This window comes from Anoplophora glabripennis, unplaced genomic scaffold (genome assembly GCF_000390285.2).
Source record: "Anoplophora glabripennis isolate ALB-LARVAE unplaced genomic scaffold, Agla_2.0 scaffold746, whole genome shotgun sequence".
In the NCBI taxonomy this organism is placed as follows: domain Eukaryota; kingdom Metazoa; phylum Arthropoda; class Insecta; order Coleoptera; family Cerambycidae; genus Anoplophora; species Anoplophora glabripennis.
The window spans coordinates 154,345-177,525 of NW_019416820.1; the positions used below are offsets into that span (position 1 = coordinate 154,345).

Sequence of the window (23,181 nt, forward strand, 5' to 3'; positions counted from 1 at the left end):
TCTCTTATTTTCTTAAGTGTCCTTTTTGTTAGTGTTCAATACTTACAGTTTTTTAACGACTGATCCTATCCACCTCCTCTCAAACCGCTATAATAGATTTTTACATCTGTCGAGGAATAATAGAAAAAAAATCCAATTAAAACAAGTTCTGTTTATTTCATCCATCAATTCAACATAATAATCTTTTTCTCGGCGTTTAACTGTGGTTTGGGGAAAACAAAGTTCCTCATGTTCTCGTTGAGTTCCTCCAAAGCCAGTTGGGCCTGGAGGCGCACGACTTCGTCCTTGTCGTTGTCATAGATCTCCTTGAGAGTCCTGTAGATCGGAAGGATATCGTCCTTGAGAAAGGCTATCATCTCGCTCTCCAAACCCGCCAACAGCTGCCTCAGGACTGTGACAGCGGCGCGACGGGCCTCTGGAGACTTGTCTGTAGTGATGACGGCGTGAACACAAACTAGAACCTTGGAAAAGTAGGATTTAAAGATAAAAGGTAGGTACGAAAGTCTTAGTAGATACTGGGGGCGGTATTATTAGTGGTTAAGACTTGGTTAACTAAATCAAATGGTTACAATCAAAGTACTGGCCCTTAAAATTATAAAATTATAAAATTAATATAATAACTGCAACTACATGTCAACAAATATTGCTAAAATTTTGTTTCTATTATCTCATATCGAAAAGCACATCATACAGTATTTATTCCCCAAAGAGCAACATTAATCTCGAAATCGTTATACTAATAAATAATAATACCTAGCTTCTACTGTTCAATAGAAATCAATTTTTAGTGCAAAACTTATAATATAACTATAAAAAAAGATTGTTGCATTTTGCAATAAGTTGCGGTTTACCAACTGATTAAAATGACATGATCAGCTTTATCAAAGGCCTTAGAAAAATCTGTACAAACTTTACATCCGTTTGGCTGCTATCATCTACTTAGGTATTTAAAACATATTGAATAAATGTAGCTAAATTTGTAATTGTTTATTAACAATGAAGCTGCGTTTTGACTGTACTGTGTGATATTTAATGAAACACAGAAAAATAAATTTTGTTATGTGATACAATCTTAGTAAAATTTGACATTACCGATATTGCTCTATAATTTTTAATGCAAGCATTTTTTTCACGGTTTTTAAATATTGGATGAATTTTGGCCTTTTTCCACACTTGATAAAATATTATTTTTCAATAGAAGATTAAACAATATACAGCCAAAACGTATATAATATAACTCTTTACGAAGAAATTAAACCGAAAATCGTTACTGTAGGGCTATCCGCTGAGAAGATCTAGCCAATTTTCGAGAGCGCCTTTTTTTCAAAAAATCGATATATCTCGAAAAATAATTAATATTTTTAAATTTTTCAAAAATGTACTTTTTTGGCTTGCCGTGGGCTATGCTTGCAGTAAATAGCAAATATGGGCACGTAAATGTAAACGAGTTATAGAAGAAGCGAAAAGAGAAGATTTTTAACGGTTTTTTCGATATATCTCGAAAAGTAACAAAGCAATCGATACTTTCAAAAAATCAGTCGATAGATCTTTTTAAAACCTACAACTTTCTCATTTAAAATTTTTCAATCCGTGCTATATTTTTTTAGTTATTTTAGAAAAACCGTTTTTTTCAACTTTGCGATTTTTTTTAACCATGTTCGCCATATTGGATCGAGTTTAAAGAACAAGAAACTCAATTTAAAATTTAATTTTCTAAACGGTCATATTTTTTTGTCCAGGTAATAACTTCTGTAAGCATTTCTCTATAATGCTTGGACTATAATAGTCATATTCGGTTTCAGCGACCCCAAAAACGGAGGGCTAGGGGGGTCTACCCCTACTCTCTAGGTCTTGACATTTTTTTGTGTACCTGTGTAATTTTTTCCAAATCAAAATGTAAATCGAGAAAAATAATCTTTTGAAAAAATATTTTTTGATGAAAATTACTTGATGAAGTTTTAAGAAAAAATAAATTTTTGTTTAGAAAAAATTTTTTTTTAAATATATAGTTTTTTGAGAAAAAATATTTTTTTTAAAGAAAAAAATATATATTATAAAAATTTATTATCAAAGTGGTTTAAGGAAAATAATTTTCTGTTTAATAAAAAAAAAAATTTCAAATTATTGTCAAAAATGTTTTTTTTTCGATGAAAAATATTAACAAATATATATTACCAAAAGAATGTACAAAGTATTAATCTTTCAATACAAAAAAATAAAATAAAAGTTATTAAGAACTAGAACATGTTAAGAATTTTTTTAGGTTTATCATAATTTCTGATTTCATATTAGTATGTCCAAAAATATTAGGAATGTTATTAATTGTTCCTTCAACATCTGAAATATTTCTTAATAATATAAAATGTTCCTTTATCGATTTTTTTTTTATAAAGATTTGTTGCAGTCAAAATCCTCATAAAATTGTTTGTGGTAGATCTGTATACTAGAATGCAAATAAAGAATTTTACAAGATTTTCCAAAGTCGAAACTAAAAATTAGGTGGATGGTAATTATCATCTTTATACTTCTACTAAAAGTACATGATCGTTAATTTTAAAGTTGTTCAGTTCACACCTACCTCAGTGACAATCGTTCCCAATTTATATCCCAAGACTCGACATATTTCTCCCAAATTCGACAGACTTGACGCCCTGATCAAGTCATCTTCATCTTTAGCTCCCATCAGAAACGTATTCAATAGCAGTGGTTTGTACTTCGGCGCCATGTCACCTTAAAATCAAATTGTAACCTTTAAAATCTGCTCGTATAGTTTGGTTCTTAAATTAATAGTAATCACCCTGTAAAAACACTTTTCTGCCTCTGCATTCCGGAAAAATGTCATTCATCCACGCAGATGACCGCTGTACCGTTTATTATCTGTTAAATGAACAGATTTATTCCGCACATCTGCTAATCAAATGTAATAAAAAAAGAACCGCAAGAATAGCGCTGAAATTAAAAATATATTAATGTGACTAGTACGGTAATTAATTTTTTTGCACAACAGATGTACCACGAAAAATATCCAGATGACACTCCATAATGATCGTACATTTGAGTTTATTTTTAGACTTATAACGTCATGTGAAATGTTTTTGAACTCGTTGATGCTGCATGTGGCCGATTACCTAAAATGGGCCATATTGAAATCGATCCTATAATATTTTATGTCGTTTTTTCGTAAACTTACTTGAAGAAAAGACGTTTTACGAAACGTTCAATTTTTAAAATGAAAAAAGAAAATTCTAAGATTTATTTATTTTTTCTCTACCTGCTGACATGCGCATGGTACAGTTAACTATAATTTTTAATGATGAGTTTTAATCATTATCTGGCAGGTAGATACATAATACCGACATACTTATATTTTGCAATTTGTTAATACCGTTACCACGAAATATTCCGAATACCACTAGTCTCCTTGCAAATATTAATTTTGAAACATCCAAGTCCCAGTTATTTTTTCCTGCTAGAGATGCTGGTATGTTGAACTCTTGCTCAGGCCAGTGACGGACTAGCCCAGTAAAAATGGCGAATTTGAGGACGCAATGAATTTTTTATAGTTTTTCATTTCAATTTTTTTCTTTTCAACAAATTAAGTTTTAGATAGATTCAAAATATTAGTCAGCATTGCTTTTTTTCTGTGACTGATGACATATGTCACTTTTGTTCGAAATATCACGTTTCCGCGGAAAAACATTGACCTGAAAGTATTTTTAAAAAGTTCTTATTTTTTAAATAACAAAAAAATGGATGGACCGATTTCATTTAAATTTTGTGTTCAGTTTTTGTTTTTCATTATCCACAAATGAATTCTAAATAGGCTCACTATTACTGTAGAACACTAAAGCCTTTATAAAATTGTACATTAGTAAAATAAAATCGTATGAACTTCCTACATCTGTTTTTTGCAACTAAAAATAAACTAAGTAGGTATTTAATTAATTTCAAATGGCCAGTATCTAATCTAGAAAAGGAAGCGTTTCCGGACATACATTTATAGGAATTTGTTTTTGTTAATTTTTGTGGCAAAATCTGCCATTAAAGATTAGCCAAGACCACAAATCTCAGCTGATACTTTCATAATTATAAAAATAATCAAAAGTATGTTCATATTTAAAAAAAAATTGACACAACTTCTAGCCGAATCTATTTTTGCTTCAATTATTCAGAATGTTTATTAAGTAGGTACTTGTACAAACTTTAATGGGTGAATATTTGACTAATTTTAAGATAAAAAGTTCATATGCACATTATGGAAATGGGTCCCCAACGGCTTGTTAAAGTTTGTACAAGTACTTAATAAACACCCTGTATTGATTTTAATGATAATACTTTATTATACAATTAATAAAAGTAAAAAATATCCAGTAAATTATTAGCAACTATTTAATATTCTCTCATCAAAAATAAAAAAGAAAAAAAGGTTCCTTAATGCAATCGTGTGCCTTTGGGGAAAATAGTGCTACTCCGCCACTGTCACGAGTACAGTTTTAAAGGAACAAGGGGGTCTTTGTATGGAGTAACGCATCTGGTATATTACAAGTGCACTTCATTTTTTTATGTCGTACGTTTTAATGACGTTTTTTAATTTTTATTTGGTATGTTATGAAGAACCGACAAAGTTTTAATGGCCACATGAATTAGTTACGACCCATATGAGAGATACGAACAAGGAAAACGAACAATTAGTCAGTAAGAAAGAACGCATTTATATAAATTTTAAGAAATTACTTTCAATTAGTGGCTGAATTTTGATATTTTCAATCGTATTTTAAATAAATTGGCGAATTTCACCCATGTTTCAACGAGAATTCGATAATTTTTCCCACTATAATTACAAAATCATAGGCAGAAAGTTGCAGGCGACTTACACCGCATTTTGGAAGTCGCAGCGCGGGATAACAAAAATTCACGCATGTTTCCAAAATTTCCCGAAAACCCCTTTACGAGGCCTCGATTGCCGTTAAAACTTACAACCATAGCAGACGATATTAACCACGCATGTCTATAATCGCCCAGCCACCGCCAACAGTGCAGGAACGCGTGAAAATTTTCTTCACACTTTCGAATTGTACAAAATTTGAAACAAAGCAAACATTAATAGTTTGTAGATCAGCAATTCGTTGGAGACTGTCACAATTCAAAGATGGGTGTTTCTCCAGAGTGTCAATTTTCCAATTCCGAGGCGGACCTCGCTACAGAACCTGTGGAGCCACCGTAGAGAGTGTTCAAAAGTCAACCCTAGTACAAAATACCACGAAATTAATCGGTACCTACACTCTGGTTTTTATTAAAAAAATATGCATTTTCTGTCGGAAAGTTGTTTTTTTTTTAATTTCTGCACTTCTCATTTTCAGGAGAAACTAAACATGAACGTCCATCTGGAATTTGAAATGAAGTACTCCTATTTTAATGTGTTCTTTTCCGGCCCACCTTGTATAGCCAGTACCACGTATTTTCCCCACGAGCGGTCATATAATCGAACAGTACCTTCGCGACTTATATCACGTCCGTTTTTATTGCACATCTCCGGCAATGCCGAAACCGCAATACGGCGACGACGTTTTAACGAATTGCCTGGAATTCTCTCATATCGCGATATTTACAGTTGGGATGGCGCTTACACGCCGCTTTATAACAGTCCGTATCTTTCGAACGAAAGTAATCGACGAGTCGGTGAAATAAAATCGAGGAGTTCGAGTTTGGCCGCAGAAATGAATGTAAAAGGAACACGTTCCCTTAAAACTTTAATTAAAAACATATTTTAGATCTTATTTTACAGTAATAAAATTAATCTAAGATGTTTTTTTTATTTTTTATAACGTAGTGGAGTCAAGATAGATTTTGACTTCGCGAAAATTACTAGAAGAGAGAACTTTTTATTTTTCACTTTGAAAGTTGTCAGAAACAATATATAAAAAGTTACCAACTGTAGAGTGTACGCTAAATTATTTATTTTACAAATTAGTTGCAAAATTAGTTTTTGAAAAATATATAAAAAAATTTAATTAAAAAAATAACTGCGCCATTCAAAAAAACAAAATTTTACATAAAACATGTTAATAAAGTTTTTTTCCTAAAATGCGAATTGAAGGCTGTACAATTTTTTTTTCTAACGTACGAAAAATGAGACGGGTGGCCCCCAAAATAGCTCTCGAAGAGCACGCGGCCACGAGCGCGCTACACTGAACTTTTGATCGACCTCACAAAAATTAAATAAGAGTCAAGAGTTTAAACTTGAGAGAAAAAAATATATATAATACGTATACAAAGTTACGTCATTCTATAATTTTATACAATAATAATAAAATAGTTGTCATTCTTTTAATTTTTAAAATAAATATCTGTAACTTTCATAGATTACTCTTCAAATGACGATTGAAACAGTGAGCTATATGGAAAATATCTTAAAAATTTAATTTGAAAAATATTGAGCCCAACATATAATTTTAAAAAATCACATACTTTATAGATCAAAAACTATAGTTGTAAATGTGATATTGAAACTTTATGAGAGCACTTTTTAAAGCTTAAAATCTCTACTTTAAGATGGTGCATTTTATTTTTCTTAAAAAATTGGAATAGTAGTTGAAAAAAACAAAAAATAAAAATATTTCATGGAAAATTCGTGAAGTTTATTGTTAAATAAAGTTTAATAATGTAAAAAAATTTTTTTTTTGTTTAATAAACCATCAAACAATTAAGTTAAGTAAATCCAGCGAAAAATATTTTTTTTATTTATTGTAATAAGGGGAAAATTGTTATAACAGCAAAAAAATAACGTTTTTTGATGAACTGATTTAATATTCATTTTTAAAACGTATATTCTGTATCTGAAATTGCGATTCTCTTATTGATGTAGACACAGATATGAGTCTAATATATCTTTTATACTAAACCTGTAAATGTATGAGTTTAATATTTATATATGAATATTGATCCATTTTTAAAATAATTAAAGAATAAATAAATGAATAGGAGGAGATAATTTTGTATTTAAGTGTTTTTTTTTCAATTTTATTGGCTTAAAGCCTTAATTGCCCAGTTATTTTTGAAGAAGAGCAAGAACTCGATGAGATTTAAAAATTAATTATTTTGTAAATTTGTTTTTTAAAAAATAAAACATATTTTCAATAAATCCTCTTTAGCCATTTATAATTTTCATTTTTCGAACCTCTATATTACAAATATGAGCGAGTTTGATTTAAAATCGATAATTGTTAAATAAATTGTTTAAAATAGTCGGACATATTGGATCAGCCATTTTAAATTTTCATTTTCCAACATCATATTCTTGTTCATTGACATCGAAAACCCCTTTATTGTCAATTTGAAAGAATTCGATTTAAAATTCATTGAATAATTTTAAATGTTCTTAAAAAACTATTTATTATTATTTAAACAATTGGAAAACAATTAGCGTACAAAAATAAGTTTATTGTTAAATAAAGTTTAATAATGTACAAAAAAAAATTATTTTTTTTGTTTAATAAACCATCAAACAATTAAGTTAAGTAAATCCAGCGAAAAATATTTTTTTTATTTATTGTAATAAGGGGAAAATTGTTATAACAGCAAAAAAATAACGTTTTTTGATGAACTGATTTAATATTCATTTTTAAAACGTATATTCTGTATCTGAAATTGCGATTCTCTTATTGATGTAGACACAGATACGAGTCTAATATATCTTTTATACTAAACCTGTAAATGTATGAGTTTAATATTTATATATGAATATTGATCCATTTTTAAAATAATTAAAGAATAAATAAATGAATAGGAGGAGATAATTTTGTATTTAAGTGTTTTTTTTTCAATTTTATTGGCTTAAAGCCTTAATTGCCCAGTTATTTTTGAAGAAGAGCAAGAACTCGATGAGATTTAAAAATTAATTATTTTGTAATTTTGTTTTTTAAAAAATAAAACATATTTTCAATAAAACCTCTTCAGCCACTTATAATTTTCATTTTTCGAACCTCTATATTACAAATATGAACGAGTTTGATTTAAAATCGATAATAGTTAAGTAAATTGTTTAAAATAGTCGGCCATATTGGATCAGCCATTTTCAATTTTCATTTTTTGACATCATATTCTTGTTTAGCGACCTCAAAATCCCCTATATTACAAATATTAGGGAGTTTGATTTAAAATCGATAATTGTTAAATAAATTGTTTAAAATAGTCGGACATATTGGATCAGCCATTTTGAATTTTCATATTTCGACTTCATATTCTTGTTCAGCGACATCGAAAACCCCTATATTGTCAATTTGAAAGAATTCGATTTAAAATTCATTGAATTATTTTAAATGTTCTTAAAAAAACTATTTATTATTGTTTAAACAATTAAAAAACAATTAGCGTACAAAAATAAGTTTATAACTTTTTTCTAATACTTATCTCCAAGTAATTTCAAAAGGTTTTAGGAAAATCCATGCTTCCCATAATTATTTCGAAATAATGCGTAATTTTAAGCTATCTTGACGCCACTAACGTGAAAATGTGTCAATTTCAAATAAAAGCGATTAATTCATTTTTGTTTTTTCTATTCCTGTCTTTTCATTTCAAGTTTTTGTGCGATATTATGAGGAAGCATGTATACGAGTCAAGAAAGAGCTGATAATTGGAGTCTACTTTTTGTCGGGAAAAAACGATGCTGTTGCAAGAAGTACCGAATAAGGAAATTTTTGTGACACTAGATCGACATTCAAGAGATTATGGACACCCTGTATATTTACGTTATTTAGTACAAAAATAGTTATTAATCTTGTTTTATAGAGTTGTACCCAAGTTCTTTGTTATGAAACATCCTATATATTTCATTACAAATATTACTTATACAGAAAATTAAATTAATTCTGTACATTGTTGCCAAAGTTAATAACAATAATTTTTATAAATTTATTGTGTGAACATCCTTATCTTACGCTTCACATTATTTCATTGTTACCATAATTTAGTTACAGCGCTAATTCAAGTGATGTGAATAAAGGGATTTACAGCTTTTTTTATTTTTTGTTCTAAATAACAATTACCTATTACGAGAAGCACAATAATTAAAATAATGCCTCAACTACTGCAGTAAACAGGATGATCAATTTTTCAGTTTTACTACAAGCATATTCTTAAACTGGCAAATACAGAATAGGATATATTTCTGATTTTTTGCACTTACCTAAAAGTCTTGTCACTCGCACCAAAGATTCCCCAAGTTTCATGCGAACTTCATGACCATCGTCTTTATCTTCTCTAGATGAATCTGAGTATTCTTCACAAAGGATCTTCAAAACCGTATCTGGAAAAAGGTCAGCCATCGCGGACAACCCTCCTATGGCGCTGAGATAGATATAAGAGTCTTCGTTCTTCAAACTTTGCTGAAAGTAGAATTTATAACTTTATTGCTGTTTGTAGATATCTACATATAAAAAAAAACAATGATAACTGAGGTGACGAAAACTAAAAGTTACTACTAGCTTTAAAATGTAAAGTATATGAGAAATATTAAGCGTTTTCAACTTTACAACTCACCTGGAAAATATTTAGGATGTATTGCTTCCTTTCCATGGCATTTTTGTCTTTTTTCTCCACCAGCTTAGTCAGGCTCATTAACCCATGCCCTCTCACAGGAAGTAGAGGATCGCAAATGTTCTCAAGGGCCTTATCTAATTCTGATTTTACCTCTTCTACTACCATTCTCCTAGGTTTCGCTTTACCTCTTTCTAATATTTCCAATATTTTACCAACAAGATCTTTAACTTCATTATTTACAGTTTCGTTCTCTATAACCTCAAGCAATACGTTTAGAATCTTAAAAACTTTTAAATTGATTTTAGAGGAATTGATCACAAGTATTTGTAGAATCATGAGAATGGTGAAAAAGATTTGGAATTCTTCACTATCGAAATCTGTGGTTTTGTGCACAGACTTGGCAATCGCCGCTTCCAAAACGTTGTTTATGTATTTAATAATATCGTGGGGATCGTCAGTAATAACAGCTTGTATATCTTTGTCTTCTGCTAGGTCGGAGAGAAGTTTGTACACCGTTAGCTTCCTTTCAACAAACTCGCTCATAAATTCAGTTTCAATATTTAGCAGACCCTCGTTGGACTTATGAAAATATTTATCTTTATGAACCAAACAATTTAAAAGGTATCCAAACAACTTCACTCTGATGTGTGTTCTGTTTTTTAAGAGATCTAGCAAGCAATCAGAATTTTCCACTACTGAATACGTCACAGCATGATCAGAATAATTTAACAATACATCTTCTTTCTCTGTTTTTAATATAATGTCATTTCTAAAAGTTAAAATCTCTTTTGAATTGATTCCAAACAAGAAACTATCAAATAATATGAATTGGTCCACCGAATTTGAATCCAGGAAAGAAATTAGCACGTCTTTCAATTCAGTATTTACATTTTTAAGGCTGGTGTTGGAAGTAAAAGCGTATAGTCTAAAGATTACATTCACCACAGGAGTCAATAGCTTCACGGGCAAATTTGGATTATCTACACTCTTTTCCGCAAAAACCGCATGAAGCAATCTCACGTGTTGTTTAATTTTATTCGTTAAAAATTCGCCTTCTTCAAACTTATGATCCTTGTACGTGAAGTACAAGAAGAATACTACAATTCTCCTTACAAAAATATTCTTTCCCATTTCCTCATCAGCGTGGTATATCGCTTTCGTGCAGTGCGTATAAATTCTTTCGAAAACTAGAGATTCATCTGTGACCTTGTCCAACATCGTGGTCAATTGTTTACAGATATTGTCCCGGAAATCTGGAAAATCCTTGCAGCTCAGGATCAGTTTAGAAAACACCTCTAATATCTTCCAGGTTTTGGCGCTATCGTCGTTAGCGCCATCTAGTAGGGCCACAGCCACGTGCTCTACGCCGTTTTGAGATCGAATGATACTCGTCAACGTATGCGACACGGATTTTTTGAACCAGTTTGGCGCACTTGTGTAAAATATAGCCATGGTCTCTTTGACGAATATTCCAGGGTGGATTGTTGCACGTAAGTGTTGTAACAGTTTTAAAAATAAGGTCTTTTCTTCGGTAAGTTTGTTGTATATTTCTTCAGACATTACGGACGATTTTCTTTCGGTTTTCTGGTCGGGTTTTTTTAAAGGACAAAAGCATATTTGATAAACTGCCACTAAGATCGCCCTCAAGCTGTCTGGTAAAATCAGTAACCTTAAAATTGGATATTTGAGAAGCTCACAGAGGCCGTGCGTTGTACATTTCAAGATGTTATAATTTAAAAATATGTCTGTAGGATCTGGTTGGTGTATGGCTACATAAAAAGGCAAATTTGATTGTATCTTTGTCAGAATTCCGACTATTACAATATTATCTATACAATTTTTTATGGTTTTACTTTGCTGTACACTTAATAATTCATCTTGAGAGACAAGTTCTCTATTTAACAAGTGCAAAATGTATAAACTTAAACAAATATATTTCCAATCCGTATTTATTTCATTTGAAAAATACAAATCAGTCGTGCTCTTTAAAGCATTACGGATATTTTCATAATCACAATCCAGTTGCTTACAAATTTCCTTATATTTATTTTCCAATAATTCTGTGGAATGATTTCTACCTGAAAATGGATACAAATGACATTTATTTAGTTAATTAATTAAGCTATTAGCTAATAGATGGCGCAGGAAAAATATTTCTAATCTTTAACAGATTTCTGTAATATTTTTATGTAATGTACACTATCGACTAATAAATGGCTCAAGTATCCGTAACAACAGATTTCTGTAGAACTTGTACAAATGACAGTTGTCTTTATACCATTGGGTAATAAATGGTGCAATTATCAACTTAGGTAAAAATATATTTTGAGGTTAATTTTTGGATAAATGTCCTATAAAACAGCAATATTATTTAAATTAAATGTATTACAATACCTGGTAACCCATCACTACTCAAGTCACTTAACAAATTCACTAATTTTGTCTTTTCCATGATTTTACCTTAAAAAAATTTACTGAAACTAGAGGTACATTTGCAGTTTGCACTCTTCAAAGGACAAACACAAACTAATGAAAAAGCTCACCACAACAAAGAGAAATATGCATAACATGAAAATAAAAAAAGATTTATTAATAAAATTACATATTTTCACTTAATTAATACAATGTTAATATAATTTAAAGAGACCTAAACAAGACTTACAATAAAAAAATATAAATTAAATGTTTCTTCCACCACGTAAGGCCAGCACCAAATGCAAAACGGAACCTCCCTGAACTTTGTAGTCTTGCGCCGTCTTTTCGTCATTCCTAAAAACGACAAATAGGTATTAACAGAGACCAAACACTCCGGATAATCGAAATGTGAAACGTACATTTGTTTCCCAGAAAAAATTAACCGCTGCTGCTGTGGAGGTATTCCTTCTTTTTCCTCTACCCTCTCCTTGATCCTTTCCACCTTATCCGTGGGTTCTATATCGATTTCGATTTCCTTACCGGTCAGTGTCTGGAAATACAAGTCATTAAAATTGTTACCCAACGTTTCATAACCTAACTCTAACCTATAACGCTTACCTTGACTTTGATCAACATTTTACTTTTTCAATTTCAACTACTAATAGTTTATAAAATATGAAGGTAAGACAATGAATTATCTCCTAAATACGAATTTACTGAGGTTTTCTGGTCAAATGGTAAACTGTCAGTGATAGACAGTTTGAAAAGGACGTCGGTAAAACAGGGAATGCAGTTCAGTTGTCTAACCTGTACGAAATTGCTGTACAGGATGTTATTTATACACCTACCCAATTGTGACCTATTTTGTTTAACATTTTGAGTAAATATTTAGTAAGCGACTTTTTGCTAAATGAATATTTTGTCAAAAACAAGTAATACTTACATGTTCTACCTAAGCTTCTTATTTATAATTTGGAATCGCACCTTTTGGGACACATTTATGTCTTTAGGATCGTATTACCCTATGCTAAAATTATAAATAATTTTAGAACTTTTTTATCTTAATTAAGTAATTAATTTTTGTTGCAATTTGTAGGGCGATTTGCAAATTTTTTGCAACCGTTTATCAATTAATTTTTTTAGCAGAACCATGAACTTCAGCCAGTGCCGTAACTAGAAGAAATTTTACTAGAGGCGAGCTTTTAATTTTGCGCCCATACTTAATTGTTAACAATAAACAAAAACTCAAAACCAAACATTTTATTTTTAAAAATGTAATAAAAACACGCAAATAAAACATGATAAATTGTTTCACTTAATATACAAGGTGTTTCATAATGATGTGCAAATATTTTAAGGAGGTGCTTAAAAAGTAATTTTAGAGGAGGTACTTCCAATACAGTTTTTCAATTTGGGCCTCCCCTGAGAAAATATTCAAATCTCAAAATGGCCGAAAAAATTAGCTTACATTTTTTTTATTAAATTTTTAGTTCATATTTGCATAGCTTTTCCTATTGATAAAAAAAAATTTTTTGCGAAAATCATGTCAAAAATGACGATTGTTTTTGGTAACTGTTATACTAATTATGTGTACCTAATCAGTCAATCAAGGAAAAATAATTTAGTTTTTTGCTCGTAAACCATTAAGTATACGAAAAAATGGGAAGAGTAAAAGTTTCTTAATGAAATGTAGTATTAAAAGCTATTTTTCTTGTTGGAATAGGCTAACGTAGAAAAAAGTAGTGAGAAATAAAACCAAGGGGTGCTACTTTCTTTCATTCAAAGACATAAACCAGAAAAAAAAAGACTAGAAAGAAAAAGAAAAAGAAAAAAATTTTATTTTGAATAGCACAAGCCTACTATGCGAAACTAAAATGAATGAAAATAAAATTGGATTTACAAATTTTCTACAAAGGTGTTTCTCTTAAAAATGGTTGCTTTAATTCAAATTTTGCAAGAGACCAATTCGATAGACAATTGAACACTTTACACGAAAATAGTGCCCGTTTGACAAAATTAGCAGGGGCGTAGAAAATATTTTAAAAAAAGGTCACGTTGACCCCGTCTCTACGACACTGCTGCTCATAAAATTTTGAGCAGTACATCAAACATTGGTCTTAAGGTGCTAACTACGCATAGCAAATTTGAAATAGAAATGTTCAGGCATTTTGGAATTATTGCAGACAATGTTTAATTTTACAGAAACTTTGACGCCCTGTATCTCGTTAAGGAGGCTTTTGCGACCCTATGTTTATTAAAACTTTTCGTCTTAATTTTTTATGTATTATCTACCCTAGAAGTCTGTCAGCGGTTTTTTCAATCACCCTGTATAAACAAACAAACACAAAGACAACTGTAGAAACAAAAAAAATATTAAGTACATAAGTACCTAATTATTTGTAAAAAAAAAATTAAAAGTAAATCTAGTAATAAGCCAGAATTAAAAACATAATAAGTTAATATACAGGGAAAAAATTGTTGAACGTACAGGGAACTCTTACAAATATTTACAACTTTGAAAAAAAAATCAGGAAGGACAGTTCAAAAATGATTTTAAAAATACACTTCTGCATAGCACTGGAAACTGGTCAAGGCAAAGCATGCAGTCGGCGACTGGCACGGCGGCAAAATGAACAAACAAAAAATTGAAAGAATTTTTTCCCAAGGAAAGAAATAAATAAAATTTAAAACATCTATTTTACGTCAACAAATTCAACTGCTTTTGCCTCTATTGTTATTATTAATTAATACAATTAATTTGTGGTTTTAGTTAATAAAGTAATTACAATAACTGTTCAAAATTTTGTCCACCGACGTGTAAACACATTTGGGCCCGTCTTGCTTCACCTTAAATTAAAACGATATCCATCAATTCCCGAGTTGCTATACACGTAAACCATTGTTGGTACTTAAAGAACTAATGTAAACACTATCGCATTTCAGTATTAAATAATTTTTTTCTCAGAAACTATAAAGATTTTACAAAAATTCCCAGAATGTTTTTGCAAAAATATTTCTTAAAACTTTTGTGTTCAACTCCTTTACATGCGCCCTTAGCAGTTTGCACCCATAGGCGTGTGCCTACTCTGCCTATACCTTGTTACGGCACCGACTTCAGCAGAACACCAAGCAATATTTTTGGACTAAATTTGAGAATAAAGCATCAAATAATTTACTAGCAAAACTAATCAATATTTAAATTTATTTTCGATGAAGGGGTTTAACACTGAAATACGAATTACACACTTAAAGATGTTTTTAGATTTTGTTATATTTCACTGTACCTGCCATTTTTTAATTTATGTATTCGAATTTTTGTCTGATTACTCTTAATTCTTTTTAAAAAGTTCTTGGCTGGAAATGAAGGCCTGCGAATAATTAAAACATTTATTTTCTCAACATTTATCACATATATTTATATAACAAATATGATACACTTGTATACCTAAGAATAATTTAAAATAAAAAGTATAAAATATATTGGAAGACAAAATATCCATATAAAACTAAATACACATATAATAACAGATCACACACAGTACAAACTATGATCTAAATTAATACTGCTCACTATGGACACACGTATTATCGTCGTTATAAAGCTAGAAGCTAAAACCTACTAAAACTTTTTATATAAAATATATATGTCATGAGCATTTTTTTTAATTTGAACGTTCATTAAAATGTATAACGTCTGAAATATAATTTGTGGAAATACTATACAGTACGCATGTAACCAAAATTTCACTAAGACATTGCTAAGTGGGAATGTATAGATGGTTGCCTACGAACTTTGTGCTTGTTTCTGTTGCAGTTTCAATTGTTTTTGGCAGAAATTTGTTTATTCCGACGGCATTTGTTTAACATGCTTCCTTTGAGAAAGATCAACGATATTATGACTTTTTGAAAGTTCCAAACAAAAAATGCCTGCAGATGAATTAAATATGTAAAGAACAATTTTTTACAAACACTTTTTTTACAGCAACACATTTCAATATGATAAATCCTTACCCTAAAATGAGAATAATTTAATTTGAGTATTTATAATTTTTTTTATCGACAATTTCCAGAGAATATATTTAATGATTTCTAAGCAAACCGAATCTTGTTGTTTTTTTGAGCATAATAAGTAACGATTTGAGCTGAACTATTTGAGCTAAACAGAGAAAATGTCCACAGATCAGTCGTTTGTTGAGGAAAATCCTGCTTACTAAGTACCGATAAAATATTTTGTTTAAATCTTAAAACTTCTAATTTCTTTGAGAACCATAGTCTAATAATTTTTTAACTTCAGACAAAATATTTTAATTTCGGTGCTACCGCGACCAGAATTTAATTCACCCTATATATTTTACAAGGTAGAGTCGTTAAAATTACCTAGAAGCAGATATTTCACTTTAACTTTTCCTCAACATTGAATAAGAACTAAAAAAGTGGTATACTTCAAGGTTATAGTTTAGGTCCAATGCTCTTTCAAATATATACACAGTGCACAAAATACAAGTTTTAGGTATGTTTCTGAACCCCATTTAAGATGCTGCCTACAATATTTAACAGATTTTCAACTTAGGCGTCACCCTTGAAAAAAATAAAATGTAAAAAGAGTTAATAGGTATGGTACGCGCGGTAGATCATGCAGACTTGTCCTACTAGTACCTAATATGGAATATGTAAAAATGTACTTCTGAGGTGGCATTAGTACTCCAGTCGAATTAGATCGTAAAATCTGATAACTTGAAAAAATTATTAGTAAACATTTTATTGCGCTTTATGACGGGGAAGGGTATGTAGAATGATAATATCAAAAAAGTAACTCAAAAAGAGTGACGATAAGTTGGCAAATTGCAAATAAGTTGCAAATTTACGTTTTTTCACTTTTTTTACTGCCTACAAAAATCTAGACAGCCTATCGGAATATTAGTCATTTTATATTGTAAGCAATTAACTTATCTACAATTTAAGGTACCTAGAGTCATTTTTCAATAATTTGTTAACTATAAAATAAAGGTCGAACGCGGAAATATCAATTTTCGAAAATTGCGCATTATTACTGCAAACAGCGATGAATGTTGATGAAATTTATGGAAAAGACGGTCAATCCAATGACCAACATGTGTACCAAAGACCGATTCGATTGACCGTGAAATTGTTACTGCAGCTATTTGTTAATTAATTTCGTTTTGCTTTTCTACGACTAATTGTTTAATTACCAAATGTTAATTTTAGATGTTAATATCGTAGGTATAGGTTTTACTTAAAAAATTTCAAAAAGTTGAAATTAAGTTGCCCTTTACAACTAACGAAGTAGCAAAGTGCACAACAGGGTTATAAACAAATTGTCCCAAGGTCAAAAAAAAAGCCGATCGGGAATTTGAAACGTTCAAGTAAAAAATCTCGCATGCGACGAGAGCAACGTTCACGCGCATGCGCGGGCCCGGCGCTCCTTCTCCCGCGCGCAGGCTTCATAGTGGAGTCAAGATAGATTTTGACTTCGCGAAAATTACTGGAAGAGAGAACTTTTTATTTTTCGCTTTGTAAAGTTGTCAGAAACAACATATAAAAAATTACCAACTGTAGAGTGTACGCTAAATTATTTATTTAACAAATTAGTTGCAAAATTACAGTTTTTGAAAAATATATAAAATATAATTAAAAAAAAATTAACTGCGCCATTCGAAAGGACAGGAAATTTTACATAAAAAATGTTAATAAAGTTTTTTCCAAAAATGCGAATTGAAGGCTGTAAAATTTTTTTTCTAACGTACGAAAAATGAGACGGGCGGCCCCCGAGTATAGCTCTCGAAGCCCCGAGCGCGTTGCACTAAATTTGTTATAACTTGATCTAATCGATCAAATCAACCTCACAAAAATTTAAATGAAAGAAGAGTCATCCGGCTATCAAAATTTTATGTCTTTAAACTTGAGAAAAAAAAATATATAATACGTACGTATACAAAGTTACGTCATTGTATAATTTTGTACAATAATAATAAAATAGCTGTCATTATTTTAATTTTTAAAATAAATATCTGTAACTTTCACACTTCTTCAAATGACGATTGAAACAGTGAGCGATATGGAAAAAATCTTAAAAATTTAATTTGAAAAATATTGAGCCCAACATATTCAATAATTTTAAAAAATCACAAATTTGACTTTTTAGGCCATACTGTAAAAATTAAAAACTATAGTTGTAAATGTGATATTGAAACTTATGGGCATTTTTTACAGCTTAAAATATCTACTTTAAGATGGTGCATTTTATTTTTCTTAAGCGCGTTTTTTACATTAACTGTCAATGTAAAACTTTTTGGAAACAAAAGTTTAACCCTTTCTTATGAAAAAGCTGTCTTCTCTTTTTTTTAAATTACCGTAAAAATAAGCTCTATTTAATGCAAAAAGAGCGAATTCCCGAGCGGCTTTTGCCTGACCTTGAGGACAATTTATAATGCTGTTTTGCACGTCTTACTTTGTTAGTTGTACAGGGCTATTTAATTTTCAATTTTTTTGAATTTTTCTTTTTCGATATGTTTCTATGGATCAATTAGAACCTTGTTGCAAAAAAACGAAAACTTTCGAAAACTGATTTTTCCGCGTTCAATCTTTATTTTACAGTTATAAAAATTGTTGAAATATGACTTTAGTTTTAAAATGTAGGTAATTTAATTTATTACAAAATAAAATGGCTAATTTTCCGAATTTTCGAGTTACTTTTTTAATATTATCAGTCTACGTACGCTTCCCCGTCATAAAATGTAATAAAATGTCTACTAATGATTTTTTCACATTCAAACTGTAAATCGACTGGAGTATACATATATGCTTGGAGGTATAATCCATTCATTAAGTACTGGCAAAAAATTGGAATGTTTGAATCAGAAATACCATTTTAAAATTATTTTTCTGTGTTAATAAAAATAAAACAATTATAAACAATTAAAAAACGGATAAAGTATCTAATAACAATGCGGTAGTTTCCTTCAACTGCAAAAAAAATTAAAATGGTACTTTTTTTCAAATTCTGAAATTTTTGCGTAGTGTCGTTACAACGCAAATAATTTTTTGGGCTCAAAAGGGGTTCCAATTTTTTAACTTATTTTTATTTTTAGATAAAGTTAAAATTTTGGAAAATGCCCAAAAAAATTATTTCGTATACGGTTCGAAACTATTTTTCTTGATATCGGCACCTCCCAAACAAGCCAAGTCTAAAACTTGTGGAGGTAAAGTGTGGCAGAGTTTTATACAGGGTGTTTTGAAAAAAGTGCCATATACTCGGGGGTTGATAGAACATCAAAATATATGACGACTTTTCCTGTGGACTATGGACCCGCTTGTCTTTTGTTTTTGAGATTTAAAAAAAAAATAAACATTATTTTCACAAAGTGATGTCCTAAGAACTTAATGAAAAAAAATGAATGTTGCAAAAGTACAACCAAAAGCAAAGAACAATATACCAACGATCCACAGAAAGACCGTTTCGTTTTTGATGTCTTACCAGCGAGCCAGTCCCTGAACCAACGGCACCTTTTTCAAACATGAAGTGGTAAATGAATGGATAATACCTGAAGAACCAGCTTTGACACAGGATCGGATTTGTTGAGAACGCGACGTCCGCCCACCTAACCGTCGGCCAGGCTGGGTGTGACCCAGCCGTACTTGTCGTGCGTCTTTACGAGCGACCTGAAACTCTCCTCTGCCGTCCGTCTACTGAACACTTTTTGGCCCTTGTTTTTCCTCTGTATCCTGCCCTGGCCCTTCACAACACTAGCCGCAAACTGCATGATGACCGCCTCGACGGTATACGCGCTGGCCCACCCCCTGGGCGTGAGCAGCTCCATGCAGATGGCGCCGCCCTCCATCACGAACCCCTTCTCGATCCTGGGCGAGATCACCCTCATGAACGGCGGGGCGAAGGGAAAGTTCTCCGGGAAAATGAGGTGGAGGAGTATGTGGCCGATCCCCAGGTCCTTCATGTCGTTGCCCAAGTCACTATCACTGTCCACTTTGAAGAGTTTCACGTGCCACTCGAATAGGTTGTCGTCCACGAGCTCCACGGTGAAGATGGGGTCCGTTTTGGAGTTCTGGAGTCGCTGGAGGTCGCGCAGTTCCTTCATCAGCCTCCTGGCCCGCACCGTCTTGTTCTGGGCTTCTTCGCGCTTCGCTTTCGAGCTGAAGCCCGGGCTGGTCTGTGACGTGGCTGGGGAAACGCTGTCTCGGCATCTTAACAGTCTTCTGGCAGGGGAACCGCCGCCGGAGGTGCTGGGTTTGCTTGGTCCCTCGCCCTCTTTGTTCGAGGACTTGAAGAGCTTGCGGAACATGCCGGTCACCTTGTCTTTGGAACGGCTAGACATTTTGAGCGGGGTTTGAGCTTCGGAGGCTGGTGTTTGGTGAGGCTGGGTATCACGGTGCAAGAATCGGTATTGGGTCTATAAGATAAAAAGGGTATTAAAAAAAATTAAAATATTTATTAAATAACTTTAAGTTGGGGTCAGTTTATTAGTGGTAGTACTACGTGTACCTCAGAACACTGGTCTGAAATAGTCCGGTTATAATTAATTTTCGCCGCCATCGGTTGTGCGCGTTTATAAGTGTCGTCGTTTGTTACCATTTTAAAACTAACTATATGAAATGATACTATACACGCGTGATAAGCACGTGGCTGCAAACATATTGGTCGAAACTGATCAAATAGCAATCTCTGATGCATTTCGACCAATAGTTTTACAGCCATTACAGTTTTCGATCATTGTTTACTTCGCTGGAATATGTAAAATGAACGTAATATAAACCTTTAGTTACTACTTATGGCGTATTCTTTATAATACTTTTTTCTTAGTACGGGTAGAGAATAATAAAATCTTGTATTTCTGTACCGGTGCCGAAAGAGTCTTAATAGAATATGTAGAATACAAAATATACACGGTGTTCCACAACAACAACAGAGCTACTGATAAGTACTTAGATCTCAGGAAAGCGACACTCAATTTCGTTTTATAGAAGGAGTAAGTTTCTCGCAAAAAATGTATGAATTAATCATATTTACTTTTTCCATATTTTCAAGGGCAATCAAGTTGCAGACGAAATTGACATTTTCGCGTGATAACCCTGTACAACAGCCATTTATCGATTGTTGAACAAATGAACTCAAATGAAAAATAAATACGATTTGATGTTCACACTATTGCTCCAATTTGCCCTACTATTAAATTTTTATCTGTCCCAGAATAACTCCACTTCACTTAGCATAGCAATTATATTATTATCATTAACCACCATGCGATTTTTGCACTAATTTTCCTCACATCTCTATCATTAGGTGTTCAAATTATCAACATCTTTGGTATTTATAACCTCGATATCAGAATTTACAATATGTATTTGCATAAACTTTCATTAAAATTAAAATAAGTACTGTTTAGGTATATCGGCGATCAATTAATTAAACTTTGACTCACTGAAGTAATGTGAGTTATTGTCCAATATATTACATATTTAAAACGTCATTTAAATACGATCGTCGGCTCAATCGCATTAATGAATAAATGAAAAATATGTAGCAAAATAAAATCTTATATCAATAGATACGTATTCATTATTTTCTAAGTAGGTACTGATTTTGTAAGTATAGGCACTGACAAATTGTTATTTTGTGTTATCTTTTATATGAAATTTTATTTCGTTCGTTTTCTTTCAATGTAATGCTCTAAAAAAAAAGCATAAAAACACTATTGACGTAGGAATCACGCTTAGACATCGATCCAGCTTTTTTACATCTTTCAGTATGTTATTACATTTGCTGCAAAACGATATGGTGAATACAGGATGCCCCAGAAATAAGTGCCAAAATTGTAATTATTATTAATTAATTCATTAATTAAAAAACAACAACCTTTATCTAATAACACAACCCCGTGGCAAAAAAATTCAATCTGTGATATACTATACCACCATACCGATACGTTTCTGGGACCGCTATATCCGAATCCGATGTCCATTTGACAGAGTAGCTCATGTTCAAGTCAATTCTTGTTTTTTTATGGTAATAGAATTTTTGACTCCGGATTCTGAAAGATCGAGAAATTTTACGTTCGAACACGTGCTTGGGCTATTTTTTAATTTTCAAGGTCATTTAAATGTCAAATCCCCCTCTTGCTTTTCTCAGGTTGGTATTTCTTTGACACCCTGTATAGTTATCAGAGAGTAAAATGATATTCTGTAGATATAAGTGGTCAAATCAATAGAGATTATAGTGGTTTGGTCTTCAAGTGAGAAGAAAAACTCTAAGTACCTAGCATGGAAAACTTTATTCTACTAATTTCGCTGGTAACACGAGACATAACCGAGCAGGAACTAGGCTTCAAGACTTCTGATTCGTGTCTCAAAAAGTTTTCGGTTTTTATCCTTGTCCCCAGGTACCTACTTTTATTGCCCTATCCTAATTAACACTTATCCACGTCATTACCTACTCGGTTTATGCTTATGTACCCTAATAAACAACAACTAATTTATGTTTACAGCCTACTTATTCTAATCTCATTTGCTAAATACATTTATTTGGGATAATTTCGGATAATTCAAAGTATATAGCATTTATATGGCTCGTAAATGCCCAGAAAGCAAAATATATTTATTGGGGCAGGTAATAAATGTAATTGTAGCGTACCGCTACAAGATTAAAGATCTTTTTGTAGGTAACTAGACAAAAGTTTCAAACACATTTTTTTGTCAGAGATTAAAATCGCTGAACTTTAATTATAATGTCACCCCGGCAAAATTGTAATTTCCTACCGCTTTCCTAATTTAAAATGCCATCGGCTATCCGAAACTGTACCCTATGAATTTGCTCTACCCGCATCCCCTGAGAAATTAAAGAACTAATCTATTTTAAAAGTCGCAGGAAGAGCTGCTTTTACATTAATCCTATATGTGAATACAGAAAATACAAAAAAAAAACAGTTTTTCAGCGGAAGCAGAATTATTTAAGACTTGGTGGTGGAACTTCCACAACCTCCAGTTAATTGAATTTATTTTTTTTTGCGAAATTATGGAAGAAATCATTAACGTAAAATTATCGCATTTTTCTAGAGGTAGCAGTAAAATGCAAAATTTATTTGCCAATGATTATTGTTTCTACATTTTGACTCAAACATTATACCTATTTAAAATCGCATTTCTAATAATAAAATCTATAAAAGTTTGTTATAAAACAGTATTTAGTTATAGTTATTT

At 31.4% G+C, this 23,181-nt stretch overlaps 3 protein-coding genes across 3 annotated transcripts; all 3 read right to left on the reverse strand.

Moving 5' to 3' along the window:
• Positions 1-131: 131 nt before the first annotated feature.
• Positions 132-12,027, reverse strand: LOC108914720 (transport and Golgi organization protein 6 homolog). Its single transcript, XM_018720588.1, has 5 exons — positions 11,932-12,027; positions 9,538-11,615; positions 9,185-9,383; positions 2,579-2,730; positions 132-461 (listed from the first exon to the last, which is right to left on the reverse strand). The coding sequence occupies exons 1-5, from the start codon at positions 11,987-11,989 to the stop codon at positions 165-167; spliced, it is 2,784 nt and encodes a 927-aa protein (XP_018576104.1). The 5' UTR covers positions 11,990-12,027; the 3' UTR covers positions 132-164.
• A 119-nt stretch (positions 12,028-12,146) lies between these two features.
• LOC108914719 (NEDD8) lies at positions 12,147-12,722 on the reverse strand. Its single transcript, XM_018720587.2, has 3 exons — positions 12,571-12,722; positions 12,372-12,502; positions 12,147-12,306 (listed from the first exon to the last, which is right to left on the reverse strand). Exons 1-3 carry the CDS (start codon positions 12,586-12,588, stop codon positions 12,216-12,218), a joined length of 240 nt encoding a protein of 79 aa, XP_018576103.1. The 5' UTR covers positions 12,589-12,722; the 3' UTR covers positions 12,147-12,215.
• A 6,782-nt stretch (positions 12,723-19,504) lies between these two features.
• On the reverse strand, positions 19,505-22,930 carry LOC108914718 (ubiquitin-conjugating enzyme E2Q-like protein 1). The gene is made up of 2 exons (XM_018720586.2): positions 22,914-22,930; positions 19,505-20,310 (listed from the first exon to the last, which is right to left on the reverse strand). Exon 2 carries the CDS (start codon positions 20,301-20,303, stop codon positions 19,572-19,574), a length of 732 nt encoding a protein of 243 aa, XP_018576102.1. The 5' UTR covers positions 20,304-20,310; positions 22,914-22,930; the 3' UTR covers positions 19,505-19,571.
• Positions 22,931-23,181: the final 251 nt, after the last annotated feature.